The sequence below is a fragment of the Struthio camelus genome, chromosome 8, assembly GCF_040807025.1.
Source record: "Struthio camelus isolate bStrCam1 chromosome 8, bStrCam1.hap1, whole genome shotgun sequence".
NCBI lineage: Eukaryota > Metazoa > Chordata > Aves > Struthioniformes > Struthionidae > Struthio > Struthio camelus.
Window position 1 is genome coordinate 39,055,122 of NC_090949.1, and position 22,285 is coordinate 39,077,406.

A 22,285-nucleotide genomic window follows, 5' to 3' on the forward strand; every position below is an offset into this window, starting at 1 on the left:
CCAAAGGGGGTGGCTTTGTATTCAATAATTGTGGATGAATTTCTTACTCATTAATTTGATAAATCTATGTTTAACTTACATAAACATTTAGAATCTGCAATGCTACCTCCTTTCGTTTTTTAAGCTTGCCATCAGTTAGCTTATACCTGTATGGTAGCATGCTATGTTACTCATGGTTTTACAAGTTTTATCATATTCCCCCTCACTTGCCTATCTTCCAGAGTCAAGAATTCTAGTTTGTTTAGTCGTTTCTTGTACATAATCCATTCCGTACCTTTGGTCATGCTTATATTCCTTTCCTGTACCTTCTAAAGTGCTACCGTGTATCACTGGAGAAGGAAGGGCCAGAACTGCACAGGATATTCCCAGTGAATATTGGCAGTGATTTATACAACCATGTAATGATGTTCTTATTCGATCTCTATTTGCTTTCTGGGGCAAATATCTTCCCTTAATCACCCATTAAAATCCCAAAAGCTCACTCCCGGATTTTAGCAGTGAGCTCTATCTCATTACTGTGTACGTGAAATTAGCTCATTCATTCAAACGTTTTTGAAGGACTCGGGGCTGAGAGAGAATCTACATTGCTCATACTTTAGTTGAGGTTCACTAACATTCAGCACACTGGCTACTCCCTGTCTACACTTGTGTAGACTTGTCAAGCCAAGTAACGTCAGACCACTGTGATTTCTTTTTAACAAGATATTTGGCTTAACAGACAAAAAAGAAGAAGTAGATGTGATATATTTTAATTTTAACAAGATTTTTAACACTGACTTACATGTTCAGGAAATACTGCAAAGATAAAAATCACTATTAGGTGATTACACAATTGGTGAGAATATTTTCTTCAAAAGAGATTATCTGTAGTTCATGAGGGGGAATATTACAAGTCGAGTCCTGCAGGAACCAATTCTTTCTCCAAGGCTATTCAATATTTTCCATAACAACCTGAATGATCAAGTAGAGTTTGAAAATGTGCAGGTGACAGGTGTCACAATACTTTTGGAGAAAGAATTTTGATAAGCAATTTAACAATTCAAAGTGATTTTCACAAATGGATGAAACGTTCCAAAATTACAATGAAAAGACAAACTCTGTTCACAAATCCATGTAGAGTAACTGCCTCAACTGCAATACTGATGGAAAGAACCTTAAAGGATTATGGCAGACTACGCAGCGTATAAGCCAGTAAAGTGATGCAGTGGCAAGAAAAGCGTTATCTGATTCAAGAGGAAGGGCATAACCCATGAAGTCACTCCACCTTCTGCTTGGGACAAGTAAGACCTCAGCTGAAAAACTACTTCTAGATCATAGCACTATAATTTCAGAAAATATGCACAAAAGGGAGAGAGTAGGATTGATTAAAAAAGCAAGATGCTAAGATGCTTGCCAAAGGCACCAAATGAAAACGTAAACTTGAAAGGCAGATTAAGGGGAAGGGAGACAAAACAAACCTCAAACATCTTACAAAAATACAGCGATCAATTTTTCTCAGCTTCCCCAATCGGTAAGAGAAGCTAATAACTTAATTTACAGTAAAGATGGCTTAGTTTAGGCATTAGGAACTGCACACAGCCAGTTAAACACTGCAATAGGTTTTCCAAACATAATTCTGAATCTCCCTCACTGGAAGCTATTAAGACTGGATTAGACAAACACCTGTTGGGAACAGAATAGGAAAGCTTACCACCCCTCAGCACAGCGACTGCCAAGGGGATCTCTTGAGGTTCCTCCTCTGATTCAAATGGAGATTTTCTTCTCCATCAAGCAAACAGAGGGATGCTGTGAGATAGTAACATTCATCAAAAGCACTAACACTGTTCCACTGCTGCAAACTTCTTCCAAGAACTGTTCCTCACCGCCAGAATCCGTTACGCTTATCGTGCTGCGGTACAACGTAATGGTGCTCAAACTGTCTTCCTCTGTCACTCAGCTCTGACATAAATCCATTACGGAATACGACAGTTTGTGTGAGAAAAACTGACTGTATTCCCAAGTTAAATATACGCTAAAACTCATGGACAAAAGTATCGTGTGGCATCACTGGAAAATTCCTTACCAAAACATGGATACAACAACTGTGATTATATATAGTTTCATGGAACAAAAAAAAAAAAAAAAAGTGCTGTTTGTTTCATTCTCCTTTTTCCAAATTAGATATCAAACCCCTCACTTAATTACTACCATTCTTTAAAAATGGGAGGAGAGTCTTGGGGAGGTCGGGGCAGGGATTAGTGGTGCTAGCATTTAAGTAGCCCCTGGTAAAAGCAAACCACTTCCTTAACTATGAAAACTGAAACAATAAGTATAGAAAGCAAGTTCAAGTTTTACAAGTTTGGAAGGCATAAGGGAAGAAGTCAATGCTGTTGGATAATTCCTAAGTCATTTTCATGCTAGGATTAAAAACTGAGATGACTGTCACTCTTCACAGACCAGACAGATGTATTTCACACACTGTTTTATAATAGGAAACTTTTGTATGTTCAATCATAATATCATTACAAGAAATATTTCACCTGATACTTTTTTTTTACCAAATCTGACAGCAAATGAAATTAATTGTTGCACTTTATTACTGCAGCAGTTAAAAAAAAAATTTGTTTATCTAAAATAAAAATCAGCAATCTATATACCAAGCCTACCTTTGATCCGCAATTTAAATAAACTTGCAAATGTCAAGCTGGAAAAAATTAAGGATATTGCCAATAATGAAGAAGTCATTAAAAACCATTTGGGGTTGGATCCAAGCCCATAAAGTCAACTGAAAGAATTCAGCTGAAACAAAGGAGATTTAGATCAGGCCCTTATGAATTACTATTTTTCTATAAGAAAACAAGAAGACAGGTAAATTACCACGTTTTCCATAGTAGTTTTCTTCATCTCCATCCATGTTGCTGTTTCCTGATCACTTTAGCAAGCTGTCCGTGTGAGATATTAACTGTAGGCTCCTGTGCTGATAGCACACTTTCCCCAGTAAGCTTACATACACAAGGGTACTACTTAAATAGGTTTTAAAATAAATCTGCTTGAGTGGCATGAGCTTCTCCAATCAGAAAGAAAATCCACAGAGTAGGAAGGGCTTTCTGTTAATCGAAAAATATCACTCAGTGCCCTGCCCACATACTCCTAGCCACTCTAATAGTATGAATGAACATAGAAATAGAATGAACAGAAACAGGAATGACTCTATCTTATTAACCTCTGATTAACCTATATTATTTAAGCAGAAAGAGAAATGTCTGCCCCGGATATCTGTTGTAAAATATCTGATGGAAGGCAATACAGTTGGAAGCATGAAACAAGGTAAAAAAGTCAGGCATAAACCACCAGATTTATTTTTTATTATAGTGTTACTACATGGCTGCCTGATACAACTACGAAATCAGGGACATAGAAGACAATGTGGGGAAAGCAAAATTCCTGAGGAAAGGAAAAGTACTGATGAGCACAAAAGAAAAGAATATAAAGAGAGCCCAAGGGTGCAAAACTCTTCTTTGCATGGGTAACTGTTAACACTTGAACCCCTATTACAAAAATATGAATAACATACAAAAATATATAGACAGACATTACGTTCAGATACTGTCAAATAAACGACTTTCCAGTATTTTTTAAGTTTATATAACAGCAGAAATCTCAAGATTTATTTTACTTCATTATTTTTGTTGCTCCTACAACATTTTTTGCAACTGTCAGTTAATCATAGGTCATGTATTTGACCACAAGCATTTCTATAATGAATGCCAATTTCAACTCTTAATGCACTTCAAAAGGTTTCTATTTCCATCAATTTGAGGAGTAGAGGAGCTGTGGCAGTAGTAAGGTAAGTGCTAATGAGGAGGGTTGAGAGAGTGATTAGGTCTCTCAGCTGGGCAGACTAGGCGTTGTGTACAGATCGCAACCCCAAGCACTTCGTAATGAAGGTACTTCATCTTAATATAGACAGAGTTCCAGATTTCTTTTTCACTGATGAAACTTTAGTGAATTCACAGGCACTACTTCTAATTTAGTCTGCATCTATCGATTAGCAGCAGAGCATTCTGTAGCCAGCTCTTACACCAATACACACTGTAAAGAATCAGGTTTTTTGGATGCAATGTGCTTTGAAGTTCTTGGCCTTGAAGAACAAAAGTATATGTTATTCACAAAGATAAGGTAAATAGCTTTTGTGGGTATTTACGAAATCTGTAAGTCCACATGTTCATTCAAAAAGACAATTTACACAGTTATATACTTGTATCAGTAGTACTTAAAGATACACTTTAAATGAAATTCAAATATCAGTGTATGTATCTCATTATTACTCATCTCTTCGTTAAAAGGTATTGTTTTAGTTTAACCGGAATATGAATTATCTGTCAGTTAAGCACCTAGGGAAAAACAAATACTGACAGCGGGAAGATTTTTATTAATTCTACTTAAAAAAAGGAAAAACAGAAAAATAGAAAAGCCACACAATGCAAAAGCATTGCTTTTGCTTTCAGAACACAAGCGCTGCTGACCGAGTTTTGGAGCAGGATTTGAGTATGAGTTTCCAACTAAAAGTAGCACCAAAACCCACTTTTCTGCAAACATTCCCACCAAGTAGAAAGTCCACATATCACAGTATAATAATTTAGCTATACAGCTAGAATTACACTGCATGTTTTAGTCTAACGTTTACAAAATGCTACACAGGTAGCTCTCAGAGAGAAACTAGCTCTTGTAACCTGGCATGGAATAAAATGTCTGAATGCCACTTGTGCAAGCACCATGTTCTGCTCTCTCCATGATAACACTGATGATTTGCTAACTGGGGAAAAAGTATTGCATTGCCAGTAATTATTGTGCTTTTGTAGCTTGTGTGGTTTTGAGAGAAAACACTCATTACTGTTCACAGCTGGCCAAATCTTTCTTCCTCTACACACATGTGACTGGCTCCCTCAGAGTAAAAGACATACAAGTAGGTACAATAAGATTTACCCTGCCACATCTAAGTCTAAAATGCAAACTGCCTGCTGCCTATCAGATCTTCATTCTTGTCAAATGAAACATTTATTCCTAGAAGGTGTCATCTCTTACTGAAGCACTAGCATAATAAACCTACAGCACATCACTCACGCTCTTTCCAGATAATTTTCATGCATTTTTTTCTGCAAGAGGTATAATTGGAATTGGTCAGTTCTCATTTGGTTATTCATGTGCCTATGAACGCAAGGAAATTATTTTCTTCATACAGTGTACCGCTTCATATTTCTGTATTGCACAAAAGTAATAAAGAAATTTAAGCTAAACTTTTTGCTCTATTTTGCTGTGGGTGAGGAAAATAAAACGTACAAAGCAGAGAGTTCTGAAATTCCCAGTGTGTTTGCTCTACATCAGATGCTTTCAAGAAGGAGGGAGGAGCACACAAGGAGGGTATGTTAGAGGTGCAAGACCATTGCTCCTAGCATTGCTTCTTTCGTGCGTTAAACTGGACTCTGTGAGCATGAACTCAGCAAGGACGGGCTTAGCCCATCCTATTCTACGCCACTGCTTTGGATCCCAACATATAGCTCAGGGGAAAGGGCTAGCTCAGCTTTCCCATCTTACTCTTTGGAGAGCTCTCCTTATAGGAGGTGGCTTATCCTACAAAGCCACCTTGCCCTGAATCTCTGTTCCTTCTCCTCCTTCTCCCTTTACCCACCATCCCTTGTGGAATCCAATCCTTTGTCGCTTCCAGGACTCCTGGTCAGGCCAGGCCCTCGGCAGGAGACAGAGGTGGAACGGAGCTTTGACGAAGAGGGGAAGACCGAACCAGAGTGGAAGGGGTCCAGCCAGCCTTCGCTCCAGGAAAGAAAGCTCCTGACCAGCCAGGAAGACTGAAATGGGCAAGGAAGGGTACATGTCTGCCAGGGCAGGGCAGGGAGGTTTCAAGAGGTGGAGCACCGAAGAGGTTGAGCATCTCTACTGAGGGACTGGGCTATACTGGGATACCAGTGGGGACCTGGAACGCATCTTTAGGCATGGAGAAGGGTGAGAACGCAGGAGGGTGCATGTTAGGAAGGTATAGTAAAGGTATGGAAAAATAAGAGGGGCAGACTTCTGCAGAAACAAAATAGGGTCAGAGCTAAAAGGTCTGAGTATTGTTGCTTTAGGTACCATAATGCCCGCTTATTAAAAGGAAGTATAAGGCACTGCAGTTACTATGTGAATCCAACAGCCTGAAGCTGTTTTTAAAAAAAATAAGCTAGCCACCTCTCCTTTTAGCCACCTGCTGACACCAGAATCCCTGTGTGGTGATCTTGGACCCGAGGAAGTTTTCATTTTCTGTGGAATATAATTCAAACAGTAATCGTGGAATTCTGTAATGTAGAAACGTGTACAATTTTACATGTATTCCTACAATAATTTTACAAAACAAGGCTGGACTACATGCTGCAACAACAAAAATAAACAGTTTATAAGTCAATCTTGTTACTATGCAGTTGCAATGACAAAAACAAGAATTATCTCATATTATAGTTCAAAAGTGATGCATGTGATATGAAACCAAGTCCACTTTGCTATTACTGAACATTGCAGCAGTGTTGTAGTTACCAAATTACTTAGCATAATCAGTATCTGTAAACATATGTAAAAAAATAAGAGGAGGATGTAAATCGATCTTTCCTAAAATATTAACCATTGACTGTGCTCTCATAATTAACCACCCTGCCAAGACTAGACTTCCCGCTACTTTGTTATGCTTAGGCAAATGGAACAAAACAAGCAGAGAAGCCAAGTGTCTGTGGTTCTGCTAAGCTCCCGGCTCAGTTTACAGCTCTGTCAAAGGCTGTCTTGGTAAATCCTGCCTTGCAGTCTTGTACCACGTACATCTTTTTCCAGCTGTCAAAATAAATTTATAGTGCAGTAACAGAAGGCCTTGTACAGACAATGCTAAACACACATACGCTAACATGGCATTTTGCCAGCAACGTATTGCTTGACTCTAATAAAATACTGCTTCTACTTAAATAACTATTAGTTTCTTAGGGTTTCTTTCTTGGTGTTTGGTCAACAATTACATGTGCCTGAGGCTGGAAGAGGTATGGCTTTTTGAGAGAATAGCACCTTTATTAATAAGCAATTGGGGCTGTAGTTGTGTGTGCTGTTTCCCCCTACTGGAATAAATAGTTTTGTTCAAGTAATCAGAAGTAGTCCAATATTAAACCTGAGAAATAGTAATATCTCCTTTAGGATAAGTCTACAGAATCTGCTAACTCAAGACTTAAAGCTACAAGTGCACAAGCCAACAAATGTTGGCTGCTTGGGGTGGATTAGAAATAAATGAGATTCATCCCAGTAGATGTTTCTCTAGGAAATCATGTGAACACATTGATGCTTCTGCCCTTCGACTCTGGATAAGAGTGGAAAAACCAAAATAGTGGAAGTTCTTGTACACCTTGTCCATCTTCTTCTACTTTCAGAAGTAGAAATTACTTGATCCTATACGCAAGCCTAATCTTTGCAAGGATTACAGCCTGCTTTGCAAAGAATCCAAATCAACGTTTGAGACTTACTACAGCTTAATAGCAATCATCAGCTTAATTTTACTTGGAAGATTTTTTGTAGGCAATCTTAAGCTACATTGTAAATCACGTGATGTTCCTTATGTGGAAACAGCCTAGTGATCCTAGTAATATAAAATAAAACAACTGCTGTAAGACACAAGTGTACAAAAGCACTCTATTGAGTCAAAGGGTTTAACATTAGCACAAGTTTTACCAATAAGCCTTGTAACTGGTTTACAGGCAAGCATTTTTTTTTTTTCCTTTGAAAGTTTCAGGTATAGCTTGTTTGCTATGAGATTATACACTGACACAGAAATGAATTGCAATTACAATAAAAACACACTTATGATTCCTCTCTTGTGTAATAAATCATACTAAATGGTGGCCTTCCTTGGCATATCCTTCATTATGAAAATATGATTCTTTCTATTTGCAACTCCTACAAACAGAAAAGCTTAGAAGGGATGAAGACAAATCAAATGACCTTGAATTCCATTTTGGCACGTCCATCGCCAAAGAAGGCAAACTTTCTGACACTGGGTTCTGAATGATTTTTTATTTCCTATTATACATTCATGCAGATAGATTTTTTTTCCAGAACAATTAAATGTGTCCGTTTTTCTAAAGCTGAGTGTTTGGCATAAAAGTCTCAGTGAATGGATGCCACGTACTGAAGCGTTAGTTAGCAGTATCACTGCAGTAAATAATTATACTGGAGTTTTAATGTCTTGATCCTGTATTAAATGGCAATGACAATGGTATCTGTTATGTTTGCTGGAAACCTTGCATAGCTGGAGAGAACCCTTGGCTGTTTCTTCATACGCCCACAGATGCATATGAGTGCGGTTAGCTTGAGCATTATGAGAGAACAAAGTGAATATCTGAAAATAGCTAAAATATTTGCCTTTGCATATAAAACATTCATTCAGGATGAACAAAGTGGTACCAGGAGAAGCTACTGATGGGGAAAAAAACTAAAAAAGCTAACAAAGATGTGGAGATATTAGGTGATTAAAGTCAGGCGTGAGAAAGGGACTCTGGGCTCTTGCAGTGGAATCCACAGCTCGATGTCACTTAGGCTATCTAACAACATGGAGAGCTGTCTTATCACAACAAGACAGTCGCATCCCGCACACTGAAGCAGGGAGTGATTAACTAGCTAACGGAAAAACACTGCAGAGAAAGTACATCTTATAGGATAGCTCTATCCTATATAGGTACTTGGGCACTTAATTCTGGGCAAATTCACAGCCCTGCATCCTTCCCTGGAGTTTTAATCAAAAAGAAGTCAAACAAGTCATTCTTTCTTTAAAAACACAGATGCCAGAAGAGATGCTGGTGCCTGTCTCCCACTAAACAAATATACTGCTCCCGCTCACAATGCAAGAAATCTAAATTCAGTCCCACACGGCAGGACAGTAAGCTGCAAGTCATTCCCCTATGTGTGAATGGAAAGGCGCTCTATGTAGCTTCAAGAGTTATTGGGTCAGAAGGAAGACAATTATGTATACATTCGGGTAGCTGACAGTGGATCATCCAGGAATCTTGTCCCTACTCCAATATTATTTAATATGCAACACATGGCCTGACCAATTAAGTTAATTCTTTCTAATAAAAAAGTAGTTTTTCCTTTCTTTTAATGTTTCAACCAAAACATTCCTATTATGCTGAACATAAAAGTTAGGTTTTCCCACCAGCTGCCGTAAGTACTCTTACTATTCGTCATAGTAGAAGCTCCCAGAATTAAAAGCTTCCGAATGATCTAACTGGTGGCTTGGATTGCATTGGTAGCAGTAATGTAAAAGGAAAGCTGTTAATAGCGACGAAAAATCATTTGTTCTATCATATGACAATGCTGACTCATCCAGATTCCTAAGCAAAACATTTTGCAACAGGTTTTTGATCAACTGGCAAAACAGGAACTAGAGAAACTAATAAAAACAACCAGAACAGGCGAGTCTTTATTAATGTCACATCACAATACATTCGCCAATAATCTACACACCTAAGGAGAACAACTCTTCATGGTGCTATATGCTTGCTACTGCATTAGACTTGTGTGAATTCATTCCCTCTCTGGAATTTTCAGAAAGATTAACGTGGGGAAAAAAGTCATGACGAAACAGCAGAACAAATGGCACTAGTCGGAAAGGGCTCTCTGTCATACATCCTCTAACTTCTGCCGCCCAGTTCTTCCTTTCATTCTCACGTCCCCATCCTCCTTTCCTCCTGCAACGCTCCATCAGCTTTTCACTAAATCCCTTTTTTTTTTCTGAAAAGGCAGAAAAGCATATGCAGAAAAGCCTATGCAGTAGGTGTTTTGGAATTACATTATGATCACTGGCTGACCACTACACCCAGGCTGTTTGTCCGTGGACTGCCACTGCTTGAATGTTCAAGGAACTGACTAGAGACGAATGGTAATGCAGGGGACATCCGTTAACTAGGTAGTCTTGAAACATAAATGATCTTTGAATCCACTATTACTTTGTAAAATCTCGAGACTGGTTAATGACCTGCAAAAAAATGAGGGGTGAAGAGGGGAGAAAAGGTGGCAGATGAGGAGAGAAATAGACCACCTCACGTATGTAAGTGTCCTTTTCTTTGTACAGTTGAAGAGACGCAAATCTTCACGTGCAAGCACCTGAAATCAAGTTCTCCATCCACATTCAGTCTGATTTTCAAAAAGGACTGCCACCAACTGCTGTGGAGCTGAGGACACCCAGCACTGCTCACAAACCAAGTACCACCTCCGTAAGCCTTATTTAAGCACATGCTAAAAGAAGAGGAAAAAACCCAACAGGGTGAAAGACCAAGGCTTATGGAGGTTTCAAGAAGGCCAAGGTATTGTGTACTTCTGCTCCAGCTTTTACTCCCACATAGGCTCTTTTGCTTTCCAGGCTGTAGCACTACATACATCTCCACCGCATAGAGAATTGCCTGGGAATCCTAAGGTCAGCGACACTCCGGTGGAGAACGCTGCCCCTTTTCCCCGTGTGGTAACAAAATCACGCACTGAATCGGGCTTTAAGAATCCAAAAATTTAAACTTAATGTTATTTCATTGTTTGTCCTAAATTAGTCACATATCTGCATAAGTATTATGTTCTTCATGTCACAGCCACAAGGCAAAGTGAATGACAACTCATCACGCACCCAGATGACTACAAGTTTGTCCAAGAATAGGACAATGATTTCCCTGAGGGGACTCCTGTGCAATTAACGTGTTGTCCATGTTCATTTATGATTAGACAAAACATCTAAACCTGTTTGATCAGCATGATCTGGTCAGATTTCAAAGGTCCACATCTAACATTCTTACGATACTAATGATATCACAGGATAGTAGGCAGATTTTGAAATATAGCAGTTGTCATGTAACTACCTGCGAAAATGGGAATGAGAATTAAGACAGTTAATATAATATAATTTAGTTGATCACTAAACAGCCATCCTGCAGTGCCACCAAGAACACGGATAGCTAGTGAAAGTTTTACAGTATTTTCCTAGACATCAAAAAACAGGTTTGCAGGAGCACATGGCAGTTTGGATCACCTAAAGAGCTTCATTAATACTTCCAGTTCAATATGCCTATTAGCTGTTCCCCAACGTTTTTTGTTAGAGATGAAACTTTGTCTCTTCTTTTGCCTCCCAGCTTCCATTCTTTTCCTGGAACTAGCACAGCTACAACCTCCTTGGAATTTCCAAGTAAAGACACGGCAATCAAGATGTTCCCAAAATGGGGCAAAGCGTGCGAGAAGAGTACTTCAGTTCAATGCTCACCTTGGATCTAAACCTCACAAGCCGTCCTTGAACAAAGCTCTCACTGAAGTGAAACTTTAACTATATAGCAAAACAGGACTGAACAGTTATGAGGAACTGGAGCATCGGTCATACGAGGAGATGCTGAGAGAGCTGGGGTGTTTAGCCTTGAGAAGGAAAAGCTCAGGGGGGAGCTTATCAATCTGTATAAATACCTAATGGGGTCGAGTAAAGAAGACGGAGCCAGACTCTTCTCAGTGCATCCAGTGAAAGGACAAGAGGCAATAGGCACAAACTGAAATAGAGGAAATCCCTTTAATCCATAAGAAAAAACTTTTTTACTCTGAACACTGAAACAGGTTGCCCAGAGAGGTTGTGGAGTTTCCATCCCGAGCCACCTGCTCTAGCCAAACCTGCTTTGAGCAGGGGGGTTGGACTAGACGATCTCCAGAGGTCTCTTCCAAACTCAGCTAACCTGCAATTCAGTGATTCTATGAGGTGTTTTGTCAAAGTGAGTCTGGGCCCAGAATACTGCACTAATGCTAGAGAAACACAAGCTGTGATCATACCTGTTTGACTGATGTTACTGTGCTGTTAAGTATCTCCCCTTCCAACATACTAATCCAGCCAGAAAGGGTGTTTGCTCTTGCAACATGCTCTCATGCTTTGGAAAAAAACAGTACCGAAAATATAAAGTCTTTGTTGGTGCTTTTAACTGGAGAAAGTGATATTTTGAAGTAAGAATCAGATGCTTCCTACCTAGGATCAGAAAGCATCAGAGACTTCTGCTTCTAGGCTGCTTTCTTCCACTTGACCTAGAAGGACTCGCCACTGATTTTTTTCTCCTAGCTGAGTCTCTAGCCCCAGATGGATTATACTGTCTGTTATATATCACTGCTTGTAACTTTGATAGTTTATCTTATCATGCTGCATACAGATACCACACTATCTGAGTTCTTTTCTCTAAATCATTAAAATAGCACTATACTCACATGAAATTAACAATTTCATAACCTTAGAATGGGGATGTTATATAACAGCATTTACAGATAATAATTAAGACACTGTTTCTACTGGGAAGGGAAGTACAACTATACACATTTTTCAGACAGACAAAACGTCAGGAGGAGCAAACAAAGGCTGGATTGTTGGGCCATCATCTAGTTGCCATTATTTCATTTCCACGCATGCATTCAATAACTCTGCAAGCAAGGGGCCAGTCAGACCCACAACCTTCTGAGTAAAGCAGTGTCTAATTCACAAACGCCATCTCAAAACTGCAGCAACCAGAACCTAAACAGCAACACATAGTTGTGAAGTTTTGTCCTCCTCTCTCTACCCAGCTATTTCAAATGCTTACTGATTTAAGCTAAGAACGACCAGGGAAATGCCTGTCCTTGGTTAGCTGATCTGTCTAGTAAGCTGAAATTCTCTTTTAAAATTAGAGAGCAAAAATCCTAATAACACATGTTCCTTAAATGTCTGATTTAAAATTAACATAGCTATCATTTGTCTCTCATCTTATTCCATAATTCCACATGTAACTAATGCTTAATTTTTCAATGACAATTACATATCCAGTTCTCAGATGAGAAAACACTAAGATAAGGCTCCATCCTTTCTTCCTTTAAACAATTTTTTTAAATGCAGCTAATATCTTGACACCAACATTTCAGAACTCCAAATTTTCAAGTCACTTATCTCATTTTTTTCTTTCCTTTTTTTTTTTTTTTGACTCTTCATGTCTGCTCCTGGCGTTGCACAAACATGTGCAACCAACCCCCTGGGAGCACGCCTGTTGAGCACGCTGAATTATTAGCGAGTTCCCATTTACAACCAGGTCTCCACTTTTAGGAAGAACTGCATTCCTACACAGGAACTTGAAAATAATTTTCTGATTTTTGGACAACAACAACAAAACACTATTACCACAATCTAAATGAGCCTGACACATTGAAATCAAAGGGAAAGCACAAAATAAACAAGATAGCCTTAAGCTCTAGGGTAAGTTGTAGTTCACTCTTAAGGAAAAACGTTAGACTATTAATACTCCTCCACAATACATTTTTTATTACTAATATATTCCACTAAATATTCAGCACTCTGGTAGACTTTGACCTCTGATATGGACTACAATTTTCTGTTCAACTTGACCTTATGCTATTAATTACTTCAAGATGGAGAGAACGCACAGATTTTCACAAATGTTCCCTTAAGAACTATGGTCAAATGTCATTTAAAACTGGCTCTGATTGCCTATTACCATTTGTATATGCACAAGTATCCACTATAAAGCCGGTATTATACTTTATACAGTATTTTCAAGTTACAAAATATTTATCAAAGTTTCTTCTAGAAATAACTGGCTGAAAAGTGATCAAAATAAAACCTTACAAATGATAGGCTTTTGCCCTTTCATTTGCGCAGAGGTATTAGAATAAGAAGTCTGCGGTGTTGGTCAGTTCAAAACCAGAGGCAGGACATGAGAGTATTCCTTGGTGTAATCTCCTGACAGAAGTATACAAACAAACTTCCGTTTCTTTGAATAATTAAGAATTTATAATCATTTCCACAAATCTCCAGCCAGTCATTCTGATCCACTCCAAAAAGTCCTCGCACCCTTGGCTCTTCACCGGACGTGCAACCAGGCACGGCCGCGGCCCCGGTCCGTAAGCCGCGCGCTCAGAAAGCGGCACAGGGTCTGGGAAGAGCGTCTGCAGCAGCGCGAGGCCCGGCTGTCGGGAGTTCGGCCTCAGCCCCCCGACCGGCCTGGAAACTGCACCCGGCCAGAATTACCGGCTTGCAAAGACAAAACACAACAGCTAGGAAGTTCCCCTGCAGAGCTTAGAGAATTAATAACAATTACTCAGTGTCCTTAACGGATCTCCATACGCAGTTACTGTATTAATTATCTCTAACAGCAAGCGATTAAAATGCTTTTTCTGTTTGTTTTTTTTTTTCATGTAGGATCTGAAACAGAAGCAAAGAGACTGAAAAACAAGAAACACTAAAAGCCTGGGGGGCTGTCAGCAGTAAAAGCTGTGCAGTACCAGGGCTCCGAGAGGCAGGGCGGGCTCTCACCTTGGCTGCTGGCACCGGCCCTGGTCCTGAGCGAGACGGGCCGGCAGCCTCCGTCCAGACCCCGGCCCCCCCGGCCCCCCCGGCCCCCCCGGACCTCGGCCCCCCCGGCCCCCCCGACCCCCTGCCGCCGAGCCCCGGCCCCGGGCTCCGCACCCCCGGCCCCCCCGGCCCCCCCAGCCCCCCCGACCCCCCGCCGCCGAGCCCCGGCCCCGGGCTCCGCACCCCCGGCCCCCCCAGCCCCCCGGCAGGGCCCTGCCGCCGGGCCCCGGCCCCCCCGGCCCCCCAGAGGCCCCCCCCGGCCACGCTGCCCCCTCGGCCCCGGGCTCCGCACCCCTGAAGCGACCGGCTCTCCCTCTGCCCCAGCAGCAGCATGACTACATACACGCTAATTATTTTTTTCCGAAGAACAACAGAAGAAAAATCGTGCATGTTTAAACTAAAATTACTACAGTTACACACACTCACAAGGACACCTTGCCCAATGATTTGAAGAGCTGTTTCACTCAGCTGTGGCTGAAACACCAATAAATCTTTTATGCAGAGCGATGTCTGGGAAATTACACTACATCCGTCTGGACCATTCAACATGCTACAAGTATGATGACAGTGTAAAGCATTTCCAAAAGGCAGAAGATAATTTCTTTTCGCTTTACAAAGGACGTTTTTCAAACTGTGCACACACAATTTTTGTGTCAAAATATAGTTGCCCAGTTGCATGCCCAGTGTTCACAGGTAATTACCAGTATCTAGTATGATATTTGAATAGACAAATAACTGGTTATGTCTTAAAAACATTACAAAGTTAGGCAAGAAATAGATTTGTCCAGAAAACGAGTGACTCAACAGTGAGGTTAAAAAGCCTCCTCATTAGAGCTCTGCTAGCCCGCGTGCTGTTCTCTCCGCGGATGCACACACCTCGTAGCAACATTCATTTTTTTAAAAAAAGAACAATATAAAGAAAACTATGTCTCAGCGATCTGATGTCTTATGACTCTACTGTTGGTTTAACAGAGGTTCTTAAAAATGAGAGTACCTTTATTAAAATAAATGTCTATATAACACTGTACATAAGGGGCGTTATTACGAACACTAGCCTTCCTGCGTGTACTCATGTATAGCACACTGCCTGTTATAGTGAACAGACCACCAGCTCTCAATGGTTGTTTTTGAACCAACAGATATGCAGTTACAAATGGGGTTTGTAACCTTATGTTAATTAGATCCAGTATTTTAATGGGCAGCCATATTTACATTTGTTTTGCCGTCATCTCTGAGACTACTGCCATTTACTGCTGGATATGCTCTGCAGTCCTACCCGCGCTAACAGTGGCCCTGTGTATCTGGAACAGTGCACATATTCACAAAATGATAACACAGACTGATTTAAATTTAAAATTTTGTTTGAGCAAATGAATCCCTTACAGTTGCTCAGGAATGGTCAGAAGTGACCCTTTGTTTCAAATTTTTTTTTCCATTTAATAATAAAAAATAGACTTCCACTATATTCTCTGTTCTATCTTAATACAAAATCCTGTGGAATCAAAAGCGTGAATTTTAAACAAAGCCCAATGTGTTCTTAGATAAGAGAAGTGGACTGTGACTAGTGATGGTCTCTGTCTCTGTAGGCCCCTAAAGGCACAACACTTTATGACAAGTTAGTCTGCATCCGTTGAGCCTGGCTTTATTCCTAGGTAATATGACTGTCAATAATTAAGTGATCCAACATTACTTACAAATTTTCTTTCCTAAAAGGACCTTGCCAGCATTTCTGACATACACAACTAATGAAGTATGTTAAGATGTTATATATATGCATATGTCAAGATTGTTATCATGATATAGAAAATAATGTCTCCATACATCTAATTACTAAGTTCTACAATAACAAATAATTATGATTTGAACAGCGATTCAAATGTTATTTGAATGATCCTGAACTTAAGAGCGTAAAGTCTGAAAATCCTCAAGCTAGGTGGATTTCCAAAGCCTCTGCCTGCGGTGGCTCTTTCACCTGTATGCGCTGTTCACAGACTGACCTGCGCTGACACCCTGCAGACCTGCATCCACGGTCCTCTCTGCAGAGCACGGTGTATTAGGAGAGCAGAGTGAAACAGCCAGGTCCTCCAGAAGCCGGTGATAATTTACGTTCCAAAGCGCTCAGAGCCGGGTCAGATTCCATCTTCAGTTTCAATAGCAGAACACATGATGCCTTCAATCTATAAAACTCAGTTTCTTACAACTGATTTGCAGATTGAATTCTCAGAGTCCACGACGCAATTTAGAACACATGTTTTCTACTGCTATTACTGTATCAATTTAGAACCAAAGCAGCTAAAGAAAATAAACCTGAATGTAAACTGATGGGCACGATGCCATAAATAACTTTCCTGAATAAATTCCTGAATGCTCAGTCTAGACTGGAATGATTATAGAAGTAAAGCCCATATATAAGAACCATTACATGTGGACCAGCCCTAAAATATATGGAATTAGCAAAGAGAAGATTACATAAAATAAATCCCGTAGGAACTTTCTACAATACAGTATAAACAAGGCTGTTGGAAAGAAAGGCTGCCCAGTGCTAATCCAGCCCCAGGTCTGCTTCTATTGCAGGAACGCTGGCCTAGGTCTTACTAGCACCAGGATCAGGCACTAAGAACAGAAAGTTCAGGATGCCGAAGTTCGTCAAACGTGCGTGCTGCTTCAGACCATCACTGTTATCATCTAAGAGGGGAAAGATTCTCTTACGGGCTTTGTAGTTAACTTCAGACTGCTACTCACACTTTATACAAATGACACAAAAAGCCTACTCCAGCTCCTGCAAAAAAAACACCAACTAAGTCCCATTGTAGACACAAGAATACTTAACAGACTGACAAGTGACCTGCATAGAAGAAATATCTTAAAGACAAATCAAAACCAGTAAACGGTAGAACAAGATGTGCTGAGATTCTCAGAGTACTTTTTCATCTCAGCAACATTTAGACAGTTTCTTAAGAGAGCAGCAAAAATACAGGAGAAGATGGAAGCCATAAACATAAGAATTTGTTTACCTCTGCAGAAAGATCAGACAATCCTTTCCCAGTCTCAGAACTGAAACGTGCTTCACAATGTTTAAATGTTCCTTACAAAAACTCATAGAGAAAAGAGCATTTTTACAGTCCCATTCTCAGTTCTATGCACTGCATATTTCCTGCTTTTGTTTTGCATATTTTAGGCACTGCACATTTGAAGAACCATAAGCAATAAAACCATAATGGATATGAGAACTTGCTCACTGGAACTTCTGGTGCTATTTTCTAACCTTAAAAAGCTTAATATTAAGCCCAAATGCCTAAAAGTTGGTCTCCAGTTTAACCTCCAAGTTCTTCCTACTAATTGCTATCTTACATTGGTGAATATTAAAAATTGCATACATTACGACAGTTCCTCTTCTAAAAGACTACCAGGACAAAGTTGCGATATCCTGTAAAAGTTGTGATATTCTGGGAAATACAAGCAAAATAAATCCTGCAAATTGAGCCTTCAGCATTACATTTTTATTGCTGAATCTAGCCCAAAACTTTTTTCCATCATGGGTACTTGGCCTTCAAAAGTATAGTCAAGAAATCAACTTTCTTCTTATTATGTAATAAACGCCTCAATAAAAACTGTAAAGTGGTGCATGTAAACATCCAGTTTATTTATACTTTTCTCTGCCAAGTCATGAAGTCAGTTGTTTGTACATAGATAGCAAGACGACATACTCAAGGGCAGAGTCCTTTGTTGAGGATCAAAGGCAGCAAAGCCCATAAGCATAACATACAGCCACGAGCATGCTGCTAAAGTGCTTTGCTACGAGTAAGTTTATAAGAGTAAGACAAGTTTCCGTGGCTAGTGACTCTGTTATTGGTGCAGTGAAGAACTCTACTCTGCCTTTCCCACTGCTTCATTGACAGAGCGCGCTCCAGACACGTTTGCTTGCAAGTACAGTAGGCCCCAGCACTCCTTGCATGGCCTTTAGAGACCACGCTCAAGTCAGAACTGAGACTCTGGAATGTGAGATTTTAATAGTCCAGGGTAACATGCGTCCATGTGCTATTGCATGATAACACTTGCATCACCTACACTTAGCTAACAGACTACACGCTCCCTTTCTAGTTTGACAGAAGTGACTGTTCTGTTAAGATAACATTCGCTTGCTAACAGGCAGATCTCCACACAGTTCCTCTGGTTAAAGTATAAACAGAATATGTGCAAGGATTTATAATTTATTTTCCAGGAATCTCTGTGCGCCGACATCCCATGCCCTGTAATCTTTTTTCTTCTGTATCACGTGTCCTTCAATCCTCCTCGTTTTCCTGGTCCACATGCCCTCAAATAATCCTCCATCCTGAATATCAAACCCTTCTTCTCCCTTCTCTTCCTAACCACATTTGTATTGCAATTCTACCATGCCATGTATGCAATAGGGCTGCTCCTAGACTACGAGCTTTCATTCTGCTCATCTTAAGAGATAAAAATGTTCTATGCATTTAGCATTCACAGTCCTCATATTAAGCAAAGTGCAATTTAAAGTCTCCGTTGTGGTGGTGTTCTCAAACCATTCAAATCACACTCTTCTGCTTTAGCATGCCACTTGACTGAACTACTGTTTGAGTTCATTTTGCTGTCATTTTATTCCAAATTAATATCATCCATTTTTTTTAAACACATTTAAGACAACATGGAGCTTGAAATAAGACCAACTTTACAGAAACTATAGCAAAAATCCTCTGGTTTGAAGAAGGCATTCAGAATCAAAGCATTAGAAAACAAAATCATTATTTGGCAAATTACAGAAACTAACATTTAAAAAACCGGTGTAACATTTCCCAAGGTATGTGGCTCCACCATTCCAGCTCACTACCCAGTTAGCTGTCCTGCTCTGGCTGATTACCAAAAGTCTATACGGTAAATACAGGTTATTCAAACTGTTCTGAAAGCCCATTTCCAGATTATATTCCCCTAGCAATAATCTAATCTTCATGTGTCGAAACCGTACCTGCTTTTAAAAACCCGAATCTCTTTTTAATTCTCAGCTATCTCTTCCGAAAATCTACTGTAGTAGTAACATTATAGTCCAGAGGTCTGAGGTCTAAGAATATAAGGTCTAATATAAAAGATGTAAAACCTATAGGATGAACTATTCTTTTTATTAAACTAGTTGAGAAAAATGAAAAAACAGGGAAGATACTCAGGCCTTTCATCAAGCCACTAGTGAAAGTAACCACACGTCTATGACAATAACTGGTTTAATCTCATCAAATACATCATGTGGAGATCTCTCATTCTTTCAACAGTAAACACAGCTTCAAATCACAGATTTTTTTGAACCTTTCGATTTTACTCCTCTTGTCTGTTAATAAATGGAACAAGCCATTATATCAGCTGAATCAGGAGTCTGAACTTTAAAGACAGCCATCACAGTAATACATACAGAACGATATGGGAGCAAGAACTTCACGTAGAGATTATGTAGCTTGTTAAGCAGTGCATTCCCTTCAGAAATTCCCTTCTGCTTCAATTTACAGCAACTCTGCAAAAGGTCAGGGTCACAGTCTCATAAAAAAGTATTTAAAAACTTATCTTGTAACAGTCCATTGCACAGCATGAACAGAAGAAAAACACTATGGTATAATAAAAAAAAATATTAAGGATAGTATTTTAAAAGGTATATTAGGTTAAGTAAAAAAAAAAAAACTTATACAAAGTCTTATATGGCTTAAAGAAAAAAATGTAGACCAAAAAATGCAAACACCCTCCTCTTTCCAACAAAATAACAGGAATTTGTAACTGATTTCAGTTGGATTAGGACGCTTTGTAATGACTACTATCCATGAAAAGTTAACTATGCATGCAGAACGTGGGCAAATCCTGACTAATAGTACTGTAAATTCTACTGATGCTTTAAAATACCAACATACAAAAGATTTAAAAATTAAAATGTATGTGTAGGTATTTTAATAACAGCTTGTTTAATGAAGAGAGCTGGTCTGAAATCAAAAGCCTACCTAAGAAGATACATGCAGACCAATCAGGTAAAGGTACCACTGAATCCTGAACTTGCTTGCCATGCTTTAGATTTCATTGCACCAATTAAGTTGCTCAGTGAGCAATGGCATTAAAGAAGTCTAATTTCCTTTGCATTGTTGTCCTCTGCGCTACCTCATCCTCCATTACAAAAAAAACAGGTCTTCACGTCTCCTAAAATATTCTGCCAGTTAAGAGACATTCTGTTTGGCAGCCTCTCACAGACAATGCCTGGAAAGAGTGAAATCAACATTCAAAAACCACTGTAAATTAGGTAAGGCAACTAGAAACTAATCTGAAACCAGAAAACTAATCTGTAGGAAATAACCATGCATTAGCAGAGACACATTAATAAAGAACCTGTCGGAAAAGGATTACATGTTTATCTTAAAAGAGAAGAAGAAAATTACTCATTTATATATATATATTCTTTTTCCTATGCATAACTCATCATTTTGAATTTGAAAAGCGACATTCTGAAGCCAATGCTTTATTCTCTAGCTTCATTTTCAACAGCTTGCAAGATCAGCCTACTACTAGCGGTAAAATTCTTGTTGAAGTCCATGGAAGTTAGGCCAGAGCTGAGCTCTTCGAGAACGTGCAAGACTAAGAAATATTCAACAGTTTCCCTCAGTGACATAGAGATGGAAATTACCAAGGTAACTGAATCAGTTTTGTTTACATTTCTATCTAAAGGTTGAGGAAAGCATTTCCAATAATCCTTTGAACCTCTCCTTTTCTTCCCCTCTCCCCTGTTGTGATAAATATGTATGATGACGAGAGGAAATTCTGATAGCGGTCAGATCAGTACGGAGACTCGGTTTCCCTTATAAAAACAAGGGCTCCTTGAGATATAATAGAGAGATAAAGGAAAACTTACTGAGGCTGAGTAGCACCTAAAAGATAAAGCAAAGTTTCAGAACGCATATGCCCACTATGGCTGCTGCTCATATCTATACAAGAGAAATATCTTTCAGAGAGATGAGGAAAGTATATTTTTCGTGAAAAGGGGGAGAGGGAAAAAAAAAAGATTGAACTGAACTGCTCCAAGACTGTTCATGCAACTCCCACAGCTTTAATTAGGCTTAGGTAATATCACACCAACAGACTGAAAATTCTTATCTGAAAAGAAACACTTACCAAGACTTGCTCAGATTTTGTGTTTAAAAGTATGTTTTCTGAAGGGAAGGGGGTCTCACTGCCACTTTATAAGACCAAAATGTATTTTTATATAGTCTGTTTACCAATTAAATGGAGGGTACAAAGCAAAAAATGCACATCACAAAACCACAGTAACACATTTCAAAAAACAATTTAAAGTCATTTAGGCAGTTATAACTAGTGCTTCAGTAAAATGAGAATGATAAAACAGCTACTACCCTCTTTGGACAACATTTCTGGCCCACTAAGCTCCTTTGCATCATTATGCATTATTACAGAAAGGCCTCAAAACCCTAATCAAGCTGGAGGCCCTAACATGTGAGGCACTGCTTAAACCTGGAGTGAAAACAGTTCTTATCTCTAAGAACCTGGTATAGTATTTTGCAACACAGTGCTCAATTTCCACCAAAGTTGGGATTTTTTTAATGCAGCATTCCAGAACTGGTTCCAACTAAGCCCTTCTGAGTTATAGAAGATATAGGGGAATCAATGTTTATAGTCCATCATGACGCTAATACAATGTGCTTCTTTGGAAATAGCAAGGAAAGTCCTTGGTATTTCAAATAGCTGATAAGCTATTTTCCATTAATGACAGGTACAATCTAAAAAATTACAATGCTGCTGCTGGAATATAGCAGGGCTAGTGTTTGTTATGATCCTAGTAAGAAAGGCGCTCAGACTCCATAAGGTATTGATTAAAATACAATTTATTGGAGC

General features: G+C 39.4%; 1 protein-coding gene across 4 annotated transcripts in view; it reads right to left on the reverse strand.

Annotated features, from left to right (window-relative positions):
- The window catches only part of SLC44A5 (solute carrier family 44 member 5), a 126,596-nt gene that overhangs the window by 69,509 nt on the left and 34,802 nt on the right, over window positions 1-22,285 (reverse strand). Inside the window, exon 1 of one of the 4 annotated variants that reach the window (XM_068953575.1) lies at window positions 2,857-2,955. The exons of 2 other annotated variants lie outside the window; for them this stretch is intronic. In XM_068953575.1, coding sequence (XP_068809676.1) covers window positions 2,857-2,893 — 37 coding nt within the window. In that variant the 5' untranslated portion in view covers window positions 2,894-2,955. Of the gene's footprint in view, window positions 1-2,856; window positions 2,956-22,285 lie in introns of those variants that run through there. One more of the 4 variants, XM_068953576.1, reaches the window with a different exon arrangement.